The sequence below is a fragment of the Bison bison genome, unplaced genomic scaffold, assembly GCF_000754665.1.
Source record: "Bison bison bison isolate TAMUID 2011002044 unplaced genomic scaffold, Bison_UMD1.0 scf7180017864344, whole genome shotgun sequence".
Lineage (NCBI taxonomy): Eukaryota > Metazoa > Chordata > Mammalia > Artiodactyla > Bovidae > Bison > Bison bison.
Window position 1 is genome coordinate 147,487 of NW_011494916.1, and position 15,414 is coordinate 162,900.

Consider the following 15,414-nt stretch of genomic DNA (forward strand, 5'->3'; position numbering starts at 1 on the left):
GCTGCTGCTAAGGCGCTTCAGTCGTGTCCGACTCTGTGCGACCCCATAGATGGGCAGCCCACCAGGCTCCCCTGTCCCCAGGATTCTCCAGGCAAGAACATTGGAGTGGGTTGCCATTTCCTTCTCCACTTTCCTACTTGTCACTATTCTCTCAGCTTGAAATGCTGTTCTTTCAGCTTCTTCAAATTGCTGACTCTCATTGTATATGGTATATTAGAAAAAAAAAAGAAAATCAGGGGACTTCCCTGGTGGTCCAGTGGTTAAGACTTCGCCTTTCAATGCAGGGGGTGCGGGTTAGATCCCAGATTGGAAAGCCAAGATCCCATATGCCTTGCAACAAAAGAACCAAAAACATAAAAACAGAAGCAATATTGTAACAAATTCAATTAAAGACTTGAAAAATGATCCACAGGATTCTTTAAAAAAGGGAGGGGGAATCATTAACCTCCCCCCCCTCCCCGCCCAAGCCAATAGAAACACCCCTCAAAAGCCACTGCCCAAGAGACATATAAGCCTAGAGTGTGAGTCACAGTTCTGCCTCTTGCTTTCTGGCTTGTTAAGTTACTTGACTACTTTTCTGACCTCATTTCCTTCATGGGTGAAACAAGGTGAGGTTCCAGATTAGTGTTTCTTTCACAACGGAGGATCCTCCCCGTGCACTTCACACTGTCTGGAGACCCTGTTGGCTGTTACCACTCTGTGCGGTCAGCAGCCCACCCACTGCACGGAGACCAGGCGTGTTGCTCTGTGCCTACAATGCACAGGACAGGCCACTATGACAGAAGGATCATCCAGTCCAAAGTGTCACTAAGGTCTAAATTGGCAAACCTTGCTTTAGATCTCGGGATCCATTTCTGTTTTCTAATTTCGTATGTAGACACTTACATTACTTATTGTTAGACTCATTTAGGAATGATTAGATACAACATGTTCTTTATTATTTTTCAGTAATATTTGGTGAAGACGTTGCCTTTGGTGGAGTCTTTAGATGTACTGTCGGCTTGCGAGACAAGTATGGTAAGTTAGTATCCTTATATATGAACAGTATTCCTGTAGAGTTTACACATCTTGGCAGTACAAAGTATGCCTGTTAAAATGTTTGCCATGTCCTTATTGCATCATCAGATTCCTTTTGTCTCCACAGCCACCTCCAGACTCCTTTGGCCTAAGTTTCACTAAATGTGTTCTAACTGTAGCTTCCCTCTGGTCTAGTTCATATTCTGTGTATTATAGATTCCAAAGTATTCTACATTAAATGTATTGTTTGTCGTGTCATTCATACATCTGGGAATCTTCAACCTCTTATTGCTGCCCTGCCTTTGCCAGTTTCAGTCCCATTCAAAGTTCTGCCCTATTGGTCACTGCTAATAGATTTCATCTTTTATTATGTGCATTAGGATTCTCCAGAGAAATCAAACCATTAGGATATACCTATGTGTGAGTAGGTGTGTGTGTGTGTATAAAATATACCTGTATATGTATATATTTTTATATCTATATGTGCTGTAGTGTGCTCAGTCGCTTCAGTCATGTCCAGCTCTCTGACCCCATGGACCTTAGTTCGCCAGGCTCCTCTGTCCGTGGGATTTTCTGAGCAAGAATATTGGAGTGTGTTTCCATGCCTTCCTCCAGGGGACCTTCAGGACTCAGAGATCTCCTGTATCTTCTGCAATGCAGGTGGATTTTTTTTTTTTTTTGCCTCTGAGCCTCTGGGGACACCCCATCTGTATCTATGTTTATACCTGTACATACTTCCCAGATGGTGCTACTGGTAAAGAACCCGCCTGCCAATGCAGGAGACATGAGAGACACGGGCTCGATCCCTGGGTTGGGAAGATGCCCTGGAGGAGGAAATGGCAACCCATTCCAGTATTTTTGCCTGGAGAATCCCTTGGACAGAAGAGTCACCGGTTACGGTCCATAGGGTTACAAAAAGTCAGACAGGACTGAGGCGGCTTAGCACAATACATAGATCTATATTGAGAGAGCGAGAATCAGAGATCTATATTTTAAGGAATTGGCTCACACCATAGTGGGGCTCACAACTCAGAAATCTGTAGGGCAAGCCAGCCGACTAGAAAACCAAGCAGTCTTCAGGACAAATTTCTTCTGGTTTGGGAAACCTTAGTCTTTCCCTTTAAGGCCTTCAAGTGATTGGATGAAGCCCATCCACATTAAGAAGGATAATCTGGTTTACTTAGATGTTAATCACGTCTAAAATATCTTCCCAGAGTATCTAGACTGGTATCTGACAACCGGGCCATATCACCTAGCCAGCTGGACACCTGTTATTAAGCATCGCAGCATCCTTCCACGTTTCATCCCCGCCAGTCAGTATCTTCTGCCTGGCACGTGATCCATTTCTGCCCATTGCTATCGCTTACTTCATTCAACTCAGAGTTAAAGCCATCAGAGGAGGCATACTGGCCCATTCCAACATCCTCACAGCAGATTTGCTCTGTAAGGCATGTGTTCCAACGCCTTGCTGTTGCGCTGCCTTCCTTGGAGGCGCTTTGACCTTTCGTCTGTTTCCTCAGTCTTATCTAATCTGGAAATCAAAGCAGTTGAGTTTGGGTAGGAGTTGACACTTGCCTTCCTTCTGGCCTTTACCACTGCCCTGTAAAGCTCATGTGGGTGGAAAAAGGAGTGAGGGGCTTTAAGATTTTTTTTTTTCCTCCCAGTTGTTCCTTCTTGTTCCCCTCTTCCTCTGATGTTATACTTGCATCCAGGAAACCCTAGCTGAATCCAGGAAATCAAGTGTTCCATCCCACTTGTCAGGAGCTCTCAGGTAGTTCTTTCCCCTTACCTTTACACCAGTTTGGTTTGGGTCCTGTCCCTCTCTGCTTTCTCCTCGCTGTCTATTTTAATAGAGTCGAGATTGCTGGTTGCATCTCAGCCATCTCGAACTATCTCAATTAGCCCCAGCTAATTCTGACTGCTAGAGACTTTAGATCTTCAAAAAGAAATCAAAGGGACTTCCCTGCTGGTTCAGTGGTTGGAAATTTGCCTCCCAATCAGGGGATGTGGGTTCCATTCCTGATTGGGAAACTAAAAGTCCACATGCTGTGGGGCAGCTAAGCCCTGTGCACTGCGACCGCTGAAGCCTGCAGGCTCTAAGAGCCCATGCTCTGTACCAGGGGAAACCTGTGTCCTGCAACTAGAGGAAGCCCTCACCCTGCAAAGAAGACCCAGTGTAGCCAAACAAACAAACAAAAAAAATAGAAACCTTTATGCATTTGCTTTCTAAATGCATATGCATTATAGGAAATTTGCAAGATGTAGAAAAGCATAATGGAGAAGGCAATGGCACCCTACTCCAGTACTCTTGTCTGGGAAATCCCATGGACGGAGGAGCCTGGTAGGCTTGCAGTCCACGGGGTCGCTAAGAGTCGGACACGACTGAGCGACTTCACTTTCACTTTCCACTTTCATGCATTTGAGAAGGAAATGGCAACCCACTCCAGTGTTCTTGCCTGGAGAATCCCAGGGACGGGGGAGCCTGGTAGGCTGCCGTCTATGGGGTCACACAGAGTCGGACACAACTGAAGCGACTTAGCAGCAGCAGCAGAAAAGCATAAAGAAGAAAATAAAAATTGCCCAAACCAGCAGAGAGAAACTCGAGAAAACCACTATACATATCTTGATATTATATACACTTCAAGGACATATTTGAATATATTTATATATATTAACTAATATTTAAAGTGTAGAATTAGACTTTTTTTTTCCTTAGGATTTTTGACTCTGTTTACATTGCCCATCTGTTGTTGCTTGCTGTCTGTTTTGTCCAGTAGAGACCTTAGCATATTAATCACGTGTGTGTGCGTGCGTGCCTGCTCAGTCGCTCAGTCGTGACTCTTTGCAACCCTATGGACTATGGCCCTCCAGGTCTTTCTGTCCATGGGATTCTCCAGGCAAGAATACTGGAGTGGGCTGCCATTTCCTTCTCCAGGGGATTTTCCAGACCCAGGGATTGAACTGGCGTCTCCTGTATCTGCTGCATTGCAGACGCATTCTTTACTGCTGAGCCACCAGGGAAGCCTAGCGTATTAATCATAGTTGTTTTAAATCCCCAGTCTGATAATTCCAGCATCCTTGCCACATCTGGTTCTGATGCCTGTGCTGTCTCTTCAAACTGTGCTTTTTGCCTTTTGGTGTGCCTTGTCATTCTTCCCTTGTTAGCCAGACGTGATGCATTGGGTAAAAGGAACTGCTGTAAATAGGCCTTTAGGAATGAGGCGGTAAGGTGTTCGTGGGGTAAGGGACAGTGTTCTGTAATCCTCTGATTTGGTTTGTCTTTTAAGTGAGCCTGTGCCCTTGGACCATGAGTTTCCCAAATGTTTCTCAGCTTTTTCTCTCCACCTCTGGTAGAACTGGGTGGCTAGAGAGAGCGGGAGTTGGGTCTTTTCCTGCCTTGAGGTCACCTGGGTTCTGATGCTACACAGGCGTTTGGGCTGTGCTTAACTAGCAGGTTTTACTTGAAATGGGAGTGGTTCAGAATGGTTCCTTGTTTACTTCGCCTACTGGAGGCAAGAGGGGATTTTCTCTGACATTTACTATGGAAACCTGATCGAGCTCCTGAAGGGAAACTTCACAAAATTGTAGGGGGGCCCCCTATGACTGGGTCTTCTGAGTTTTTAGCTCTCAGACTTGTCCTCACGAAGCTCCAACAGTTCCTCAGCTACAGCCCAGGTTTCCCACCCCGCTTCTGGTCTCTGCTCTGCACAGTCGAGAGTCCCTGTATTCACTGGTCTGCTCTCCATTCTTGGGGATAGCCGTTTGCTCTGTGCCCTTGCTTCTCTAGCGGGTCCAGGAAAAGTTGTTGATTTTATAGCGTGTTCCGCTTTTTACTTCCTGTGAGGAAGGCTTGGCGACTTCCAAGCTTCTTCCGAATTTCCATCTCCAGTCCAGACCTCGGGCCTGAGCGCCACCTCTGTGTGTACTGCCCCTCACCCCACTGCAGTCTTCACCTGGGTGTTCCCGTCACTTCAGCCTCAGCACTTCCAAGCTCATGTTTGCAAACTCAGCTGAATTTATTATGTTCTCCCAGAAAATCCACGCCTCCTCCTACATTTCTTAGCAAATATACCATCGTCCACTTGGTTACTTAAGCCGGAAAACTGAGGAGGTCCTAGTCTCTTCCCTCTTCCTCATTCGCCAAGTTCATCAAGTCCTCTGATTTTATCTTCAGTTTGTCTTTACCGAGGCCTCTCCTTTCCATCCTCACCGCCCTGGAGGCTCACTTTGGATCCGAATCGTCTCTGCTTGGATAGTGGCCTTGCTTCTCTTAGTAATCACCCTCCCTCCTGTCCCAACCTTGATGTCAGTGTGATCAACCTAAAATGTGCATTTCTTGGCAGAATATGCAGGAGATTTTGAGATCTGCCCTCTTCCCACTCACCTGGCCTCATTTCCTTTATTAAAACTGAATTATTTCCCCTTAAGCCTGTGTGTTTTTCATCTCTCTTCCATTGCACGTGCAATTTGGATCCCCCCCTCCCCACCCCACTTAATTCCCTGGGGAAACTCCTCTTTTACCTTCACAGGTCTTCTTTTTAAGGCTCTTCCTAAAACAAAACAACCCAATCAAAAAGTGGGCAAAAGATTTCAACAGAAAAAAATTTCTCCAAGGAAGACATACAAGCGGCCAAATGGTACATGAAAATATGCTCAATGTCAGTAATTCTTAGAGAAATGCAAATCAAAACTACACTGAGATATCACTCACCTCACATTAAAATGGCCAACATCAAAACGCCTATGAATAATAAATGCTGGAGAGAGTGGGGAGAAAAGGGAACCCGCCTACACTACTGGTGGGAATGTAAACTGGTACAGTTACTATGGAGGATATGAAGTTTCCTTAAACAACTAAAAAGTATTTTTTACTTTGATCACTGGTATTTCCCCGGTGATCCAGTGGTTAAGAATCTGCCTGCCAATGCAGGGGATATGGGTTTGATTCCTGGTCTGGGAACTAAGATCCCAAATGCCACGGGGCAGCCAAGCCTGTGGGCTGCAGCTACTGAGCCTGTGCTCTAGAGCCTGTGCTCACGGTACAGCTAGAGAGAAAGCCTGTGTGCCATAACTCCTGAAGCTCCTGCGCCCTGCAGCCTGTGTCCTGCAACGAGAGAAGTCACTGCAGTGAAAAGCTGTGCATTGCAAGCAGAGAGTAGCACCTGCTTGTCGCAACTAGAGAAAGCCTGCGTGTAGCAATGAACCCTCAGTGCAGCCAAAAATAAGAAATAAAAAGCAAGCAAACTAAAGATGAAGTTGCCATACGATCCTGCAATCCCACTTCTGGGCATATATCCAGAGAATACCATAATTTGAAAAGACACATAGACCCCAATGTTCATCGCAGCACTGTTTACAGGAGCCAAGACGTGGAAGCAACCTAAATGTCCATCAGCAGATGAGTGGATAAGGAAGATTCAGTGCATACATATGATGGAAACTGCGCCATAAAAAAAGAAGGGAATAATACCATTTGTAGCAACATGAATGGACCTAGAGATTATCATACTAAGTGAAATAAATCAGATAGAAAGATAAATAGCACGTGATATCACTTATATGTGGAATCTAAAAAAAGAAAAAGATATAAATGAACTCATTTCCAAAACAGAAAGAGACTCAGTCATAGAAAACGAACTTACAGTTACCAAAGGGAAAAGGATGGGAGAGGGCTAAGTTAGGAGTTTGGGATTAACATATACACACTCCTATATATAAAATAGATAACCAACAAGGACCTACAGTATAGCACAGGGAACTATACTCAATGTTTTGTAATTACCTATTAGCATAAGGGAAGAGAATCTGAAGAAGGAAAAATGTATACATATTTTTTCTTCTTCAGACTCTCAAATTCTTCATGTATATACATTATATATGAATATATGAATTGCTGGGCTGTACGCCTGAAACTACTGTTGCCAAGAAGAGAGAAAAAGGTTCTTCCTGACTCTCCGAGCTAATCCAGTCACTGCTTTATCACTGTCCAGATGCTTACATCTTTTGCATATTGCAAAATTACATGTTGTAATTGTCTTCCCAAGAGATTTCTACACCGGGCAATTTCTCCAAGGCAGTAGGCATTTAAGTCATCTTGGATCCTCAGCTTCTAATATATATTCTAATACTATCAGACAGTATTGATTGAGTGAATGTTGCTGAGTGTAGTTACCCTTCACTTCTTTCACCAAGACAGGGGCCTGCTGCCTCTGAAAGGGGATTTCCTTATTTCCCTTTAATGATTTTAGTTGGTCCCATTTTTCCTTAAAATAGCTTAAACCAGGGAGAAACTAGCTATCACTTGAAAAAGTCCACTGCTCATAGAAGGCGCTGGCAGATTTATGTTTACATGACGAGGAGTTGAGCTAATTAACAGCTATTTAATTCTGAGCTTTACTGTAAGCGGATGTTGTGAATTTTTACACTAGCTTTAGGACTATGAATTCGAATTTTGAATAATTCCAGATCAATATGAACAATTAAATCACCATCACTCTAAGAGGAAATGAACTTGTTTTCAGGAGTGAAGAATAAAGGAAATGGGGAAGATAAATCTATCCAAACAGAACTTTTTGTATATTTAAGAAATAGCACATCTTTTAAAAATACTGTTCTACCCTTTTGAGTATACGCTGGGAATTTAAAGCTATACAGAAACATTCTTGGCTTGGTAGTCTCTTTTTTTTAAGTTAAAAGATTTCATATTTATTTAATTAAAAAAATTTTAATTGAAATATAATTGATTTACAATATTTTGTTTCAGGTGTACAACAAAGTGGTTTAGTTATACATATTTATATGTATTCAAATCTATATATTTTTAAAGATTCTTTTCCATTATAGTTTATTACAAGATATTGAATATAGTTCCCTGTGCTGTACAGAAAATCATTGTTGTTTAAAGATTTTGTATTGAAAAGAATTACAAAGATTATGTTGATGTTACTGAATGCTTTGAATGACAGCAGGAAAACCTCTTGTGGGGAATTGATTTACTTTCTGGGGAGAGCAGGGTGTTGAGAAGGGATCGGCCAGTAGGTGGCAGCCTACACTTTGAAATGAGACCGTCCCTATTGAGGGTTTTAAATTCGACCAGAAGAGAGTTTGGATTGAGGGTTACTGACATAATAAATATTGTCAAGCTGAATACTACTTAATATTACAAATAAGAAATTGGCTCATTAGGAGCAATGCTATTAAAACAAACTAAGGGAGATAGAACTTAAAAAAAGTTTTTTTTGGTATGCCATGTGGGATCTTATGTCCCTTATCAAGGATTGAGTCTGTGCCCCTTGCATTGGAAGGGCAGAGTCTTAACCCTGGAACCACCAGGGAAATCCTAAGAGAGAGCTGTTTTGTACCCCAGAAACCCAGATGAGTGCGAGTTTAGCATCACCAATCTGCATTTCTGCTTCCTGGTCCTTTGACAGAACAGAAAAAGAGTGCTTGGAAACACTTGAACATAGTAAAACATAACCTCATTAACACACGGCGGGTTTACCTTTTTATGTGAGATAACTCCTTGATGGCCAGTTCGATCCCTAGGTCAGGAAGATCCCCTGGAGAAGGAGATGGCAACCCACCCCAGGATCCTTGCCTGGGAAATCCCATAGACAGAGGAGCCTGGTGAGCTCCACTCTGTGGAGTCTCAGAGTCAGACACAGCTGGGTGACCAAGCATGCATGCATGGAGGTGAGAGAAGGAACAGCAGAGGACTTGCCGAATCCATTTACAGGCCTAACCATCTGCCTTTTCATGGGATTTGATGTTTTTCCATGACTATTCATTTCTGTCCACCTCGACTGTGGCTTGTAGCAGCATGGGAAAAGGAATATAATCACTCACTTGTTTTCTTATGTAAACTGCAGAGAAATTGTATAACCAGATGCTTTAAGACACTGAATTCGGGAAGGAAAACTAGGACAGGCATGGGGAGAAGGCGAGTTTTCTTCTGTCATCTGCCAGTATTTGGAAATTGACTTTGAGCTGCAGCATACTTGTCAGTAAAGTGAAAGGAGAGCATGTGTTTAGGTATTCTTTTATCTTTTTTAGAAAGAGGAACACATTTGCTTTAGGCTTTAATTTCTTTTACATTAAGAGGTTTTATGAGTATAATAATTATGCCATCTTAGAACTGTGGTCTGCTTTGGGCACTTAATTCTCTCTTTTTAATATTGTTGGGGTATTGTTGATCTACAATGTTGTATCAGTTTCAGGTGTACAGCAAAGTGATTCAGTTATACATACACATATATTCATTATTTTTCAGATTCTGTCCCCATGTTAGTATTACAGAATATTGGATAAAGCTTCCTGTGCTATACAATACCTTGTTGATTATCTGCTTTAATAGAGAGTAGTTATGTATTTCTTAATTTTCTCTTAAAGAGTCCCCTTTCCAGTATAAGTTTTAAATGTGGAGGCTGAAGGCAGAGTCTTTTGACATGTCTCATACTTGTACCTGAAATAGGAAATTAGCATCTGCAGCAGGAAAAAGTGAGCTTACATTATATGTTGCTCCTGCAAAGAGAGGGTTACTCGAATGATGACCATTCTCTTGGATCGCGTGTCAAATTCCACTGAAGAAACGGAGTCTGTGAGATGGGGTTTGGCCTCTGGCCAGTTAAAACTAATTTTGCTGGGGAAAAAAATAATTTGGTAAACCAATGACAATTCTTTGGGAATATGGACTACCTGACTTATCTCTGCGGTTGAAGTATATACATTTAAGACTTCAGGACAGACTGAATACCAGATTTAGATTGTAAGGTATCTTAACTGTTTCATGAATTTGGAGCAAAAACAAGAATTCATAAGATGGTGTAAACTTTTTTTTTTTCTAATATGCTTAAAAAACTATTTTAAAAGGATTGCTAGTAGTTGTGCTTTTCTTCCTTCCTAGAAGTCAGGCACTTCACATTGCTCCTGCTATTATAAGGCCCCTTTGTTTACTAAAAGCACACATGTAGACGAATTAGTTAAAGAACATGTCAAAATGCCTTTCTTTTTATCCAGTTGAAGGAGTTATCCTCAAAAATGGGATGAATGTATTATTAGCATATACTTTACTTGTATTGGTTTCCTTTACATATTTCTTTAGTGTCTTTTTGTAAATTTTTATTAAAGAAAAATATATTAGAATTGGTACAGTCACTGTATTTCAGCTTCTCAAACTGAGTATCATCACAGTCACCATGATGACCAGTGACTTAACAAATAACATTTAAGAGATTTAGATATTTAATCTATTTTGTAGGGTATTAGTGTGTGTATGTGCTCAGTCGCTAAGTCGTGTCTGGTTCTTTTGCAGCCCCGTGGACGGTAGCCCACCAGGCTCCTCTGTCCGTGGGATTTCCCAGGCAAGAATACTGGGAATGGGTTGCCATTTCATTCTCCAAGGGATCGTCCTGACCCAGGGATTGGACTCTTGTCCAGGCAGATTGCTTACCACTAAGCTGCCAGGGAAGGCTATGGCGTATTAGAACTGGAGGGAAATTGAGTATATATCTAGGAATTCTCAGCTAGGGTGGCTTTGCCCTCCTGGGGGCATTTGGCCACATCTAGAGAGACATTTTTGGTTGTCGCATCTGGGGATTGCCACTATACGAAGCGGGTAGGGGTCGGGAATGCTGATAATCATCTCCTGGGGCAGAAGGCAACCGTCTAAACAGAGAATGATTTGACCCCAAATGGCAAAGCTCTGAGTTGAGAAACCTTGATCCGGCCCTTCTTCACATTACGCAGAGACTGAAGTTCTGAGAGCTTAGATGCTGTTACCAAGTTGCCCAGGGCAAGTGGGGGAACCAGAGCCAGAACGCAGTTCTGAGCTCTTGGTTCTACATTGTTTTTTGTTTTTATTTATAAATTATTTATAAATGAGCAACTCATTGATACAGAAAAGCATGAGAAATATAGGGAATTGATAAGGAATTTTAATAAACAAAGCTTAAGGGTTTGGATTGTTCATGGGATCAGAAGCAGCTAGTCATCAGTAGTCGGTATTAAAAAGTTTTAATGACATTTTTTGTGACTCTTGTGGACAAATTTTTTAATGCATTAAGCTGTTCTGAGGTGGCAGCTGGTGCTTCAATGTTTTTTTTTTTTTATCTTAGTTGATTAAACAATAAATGTTAGAACTGCCAGCAGGTGTTCTCTTTGACATTTTCAGCATCAGGTGTAATGCCCTTAAGCCAGTTTTTCTCAACATTGTTTGACAATGGCAGGCTTTTAAAATGATCAGATGTGAGCACCATCAGGGGCTTAGGAGATGGGCTTAGACTAAAGTAGACCAGGAAAAATGGGAATAGCGGTCATTATTGTCAGAAAGGATAAACTTGATTCATATATCTTTTTAAACATCATCATTAAAATTTTTGAAAAATGAAAGTATATCAAGGACAACTTAGATTAAAAGAGAGTAAAAAGTCTTGTTTTATATTTTCACTGTCAAGTATGATACATCTCATTTGTCCATCTATTATCAGGGATAATGTTACTACGTAGCTTCCTAAATCTGGTGCTAGGTCTTATGAAAATTCTTTTCTAGACTAGTACTTTTTTTTTTTTTTTAGTTTTTGGGCATGCTGAGAGGCATGTGGGCTCTTAGTCTCCTGACCAGGGATTGAACCCAAGGCCCCCACATTGGAACCGTGCAGTCTTAACCACTGGGCCACCAGAGAAGCCCCGAGGCTGGTACTTTGAACAGAGGGGAAAACACAAACTTCTTTCTTTAGCATGTCATATTTCTTGGGTTAGGATGTGCTTGGTATTTTTAATTGTTTTAGTTGGGACAGCTTACTTCCTAATTTTTACACATTACAACCAGCAGTTTTTTTTAACTTCATTTTTCATGGTTTCAGAATTGCTGCTTATTTGACTCAAGTCTAATTTTTGAATTATAAGGCTTCATTTTAGATCCCAGATATGAATCCCAGATTCATTTCATTCCCAGGGAATGAAAGAGGACCAGTAATGATTTTTATATGGGCAGTTCAGATTGCTCTGTATCTGGGAATCCATGGCTTTTCCCACCCTCTTTTATTTGTCTTAAGGAAACAGATCACAAACCCATTAAATTACAACTAAGAACGCTCTTTCTTCTAAAAGTAGTGTGCCTGGTGGCCATGGCAGCTTAACTTTGACACGCTGTGATGTGGAGCTGTTTGTTGTCACTTACCTGTCTCAGAAGGTTTGAATTTAAATATGTAGGTGGTTACATGGCTAGACAGTCTGTGCTTCAATTCTAAATCGAAATTCCACTGGTTAGCACCTTGCATGGAGAGGGCAATGGCAGCCCACTCCAGTACTCTTGCCTGGAAAATCCCATGGACGGAGGAGCCTGGTAGGCTGCAGTCCATGGGGTCGCTAGGAGTCTGACACGACTGAGTGACTTCACTTTCACTTTTCACTTTCATGCATTGGAGGAGAAAATGGCAACCCAGTCCAGTGTTCTTGCCTGGAGAATCCCAGGGACGGGGGAGCCTGGTAGGCTGCTGTCTGTGGGGTCGCACAGAGTCGGATACGACTGAAGGGACTTAGCAGCAGCAGCAGCACCTCCCACGCAGTTACAAAGTCATGGAACAATTAAATGCCAACTTTCTAGTCAAGTTGGGAGTAGCCAGTAAAAGCAGCCCTGCATGGAGAACAAATATTTATGTCATCTACAAGATCCTTATAGAGTGAGACCTTCTATGGCAAGTCAGAGATGATGGGAGCCCAGTGCTTTGTTTTCTGTTCCTAGTGTGTGTCTCCATGGCTTGATTGGCAAATAGGATGAGGGATCAGTTAGGTAAAGGTTGGTGAGTGTCATGTGCTAAGGAATCACTTGGGAAACCTGTTGGACAAAAAGTTTTTGGTTTCTGACTGAGCAGCTGTACCCAAAGGCAGCTTCAGCAGTGAAATGCCTGACCTTCTCCAGGGGCATCCTGCCAGCCCTCTCCCCTCCAAGGGCCTCTGGTTACCAGCCAGAAGTGGTGGCATTGGGGAATCTTAAAATTAGCCAAAAGGTTCTTTTCCTGTAGTTTTGGCTTCTGGACACTTAAGCACTGTTGGTAATAAGGGATTTCTCCTCATCTCTGTTTCTGGGCAGGCTGCTCCTTTTCACCCTCCTCTTTTTTCTCTTCCCGTCACTGCCGGCTTGGAGTGCAGCAGAAACAAAGAAGCTAATTTCTCAGCCAAAAGGGAACACACACACAGTGCTGTGTGCTGGATTAATCAAGACCCTATAGGTGCTGAACTTGATCAGTTTGTTCTTTGAAAATGGAAAGGTTCCTCAAAACTCAAGAAGAAAACCGTTATATAACTTTGCTGCTGCTGCTGCTGCTAAGTCGCTTCAGTCGTGTCCGACTCTGTGCGACCCCATAGATGGGCAGCCCACCAGGCTCCCCCGTCCCTGGGATTCTCCAGGCAAGAACACTGGAGTGGGTTGCCATTTCTTTCTCCAATACATGAAAGTGAAAAGTGAAAGTGAAGTTGCTCAGTCGTGTCCGACTCTTAGTGACCCCATGGACTGCAGCCTACCAGGCTCCTCCATCCATGGGATTTTCCAGGCAAGAGTACTGGAGTCGGGTGCCATTGCCTTCTCCTTATATGACTTTAGGAAGATGTTGTTTCATTCATCAGAAGGAGAGAGGAACATGTGAAATGGCATAAACCCATACTATCTACTCAAATCTAAATTAAACACCAATAAACTAAAGGGAAAAGTTCCATGGCCTTCTGAACAAATTCCTGAGTCCAATAGGGCAACTTAGTCATTTGCCCAAAGAAGGTACCTTTTCCATTGTTAAATGTTCTACTGAGTTTCTGCCCAGGGACCTTCTAGTTTTTGATTATTCTGTGTATATATGTGTGTACATATGTATCTCAAGGCTATGACTCCGCTTACAGTGTTTAACCTTTATACAAAAAGAGAAAAGTTGGATGTGGTGGCATGCAATTATTGCACTGGCCATGTTCTTTTAAATGGCCTTTCTTTATCCCATAGTCTGTCGAAAGGGACTCATGTAGGGAGCCAGGAACTTCTCGCCTACACAGCCTCTCCTGACTTCTCTCAGATAATCAGAAGCAGGATTTAAGCCAAATAGTCTCAGTGAAGTGTTGCCCTCACTCCGTCCTCACCAAATTACTTTCATTCCCATTCCTACCTAGTTCCTGTTGTTTCTTTCTTTTTCTTTTAAATTTTATTATTTATTTTGGCTGTACTTCATCTTCTCTGCGGTGCACGGGTTTCTCTAGTTGCCATGAGTGTGTTCTAGAGTGCATGGGCTCAGTGGTTCTGGCATGTGGGCTCAGCTGTGACTTGTGGGATCTTAGTTCCCTGACCAGGGATCGAACCCCGGGCCCCCAGCATTGGGAGTGCAGATTCTTAACCACTGCACCACCAGGGAAGTCCCCCGCTGTTTCTGCAGGCAGAAGGCAGCTCACTACTCAGCTTTAGCTCCCACTAACACTTAAGGATTTCAGTTAAGTGAAATTTCGGTAAAATTTGTTCCCAGTGTTTCCAGGCTGGGCGATCCTGTATTATTGTTTGGTCACTAAGTCGTGTCTGACTCTTTATGACCCCATGGACACACCAGGCTTCCCTGTCCTTCATTATCCCCCGAAGTTTGCTCAGACTGGTGTCCATCGAGTTGGTGATGCCATCCAGCCATCTCATCCTCTGTCATCCCCTTCTCCTCCTGCCCCCAATCCCTCCCAGCATCAGGGTCTTTTCCCATGAGTCGGCTCTTCACATCAGGTGACCAAAGTATTGGAGCTTCAACATCAGTCCTTCCAATGAATATTCAGGATTGACTTTCTTTAGGATTGACTGGTTTGATCTCCTTGCAGTCCAGGGGACTCTCAAGAGTCTTCTCCAACACCACAGTTCAAAAGTATCAATTCTTCAGTGCTCAGCCTTCCTTAGGTGATTCATTTTTACTAAGGGAGCAGTAGCCAAGTGAATGAGAAATCTTTCACAGTTTACACTTCCTGGTGGCCATGGAGTGCTACTGTTGTCAACTATGTCTATCCACTTCCCATTGTCTCAGAAAAGTCTCTGTGGTCCAGATCTATAGGATCAGAGAACAGACATGGTACTTAAGATAAGCTGTAGATGGCTTTCAGTGGGAGAGGGTTTTAACATACTAGTATTTCCTTGCTGCAAGTCCCCTTCTGGTTTGATCTGTGTCTCTTTGTGGATTCTCATGGGGTCTCAGTTCAACTGCAAGACCCTTTCGTCCTTACTTTCAGCAGGAGTGCTAAGGGCTCAGGCCCAGTTGTTAGGCTTTGATGTGGTTTCTCTTTTCCTCTGGGGGAGTCTCTCTGGTGGAGGCTTCAGCAGTTGGTCACTGTCTTGCCTTGCCTGTCCCCTTCTCGCCCCCTCTGTGTGCACAGCTGTAAGTGGACCAGTATCCA

General features: G+C 42.9%; 1 protein-coding gene across 1 annotated transcript in view; it reads left to right on the forward strand.

Annotated features, from left to right (window-relative positions):
* Positions 1 to 15,414, forward strand: part of BCKDHB (branched chain keto acid dehydrogenase E1, beta polypeptide) — a 270,277-nt gene that overhangs the window by 12,479 nt on the left and 242,384 nt on the right. Inside the window, exon 3 of the mRNA XM_010854589.1 lies at positions 949 to 1,017. Within this exon, the coding sequence (XP_010852891.1) occupies positions 949 to 1,017 (69 nt within the window). The remainder of the gene's footprint in view (positions 1 to 948; positions 1,018 to 15,414) is intronic.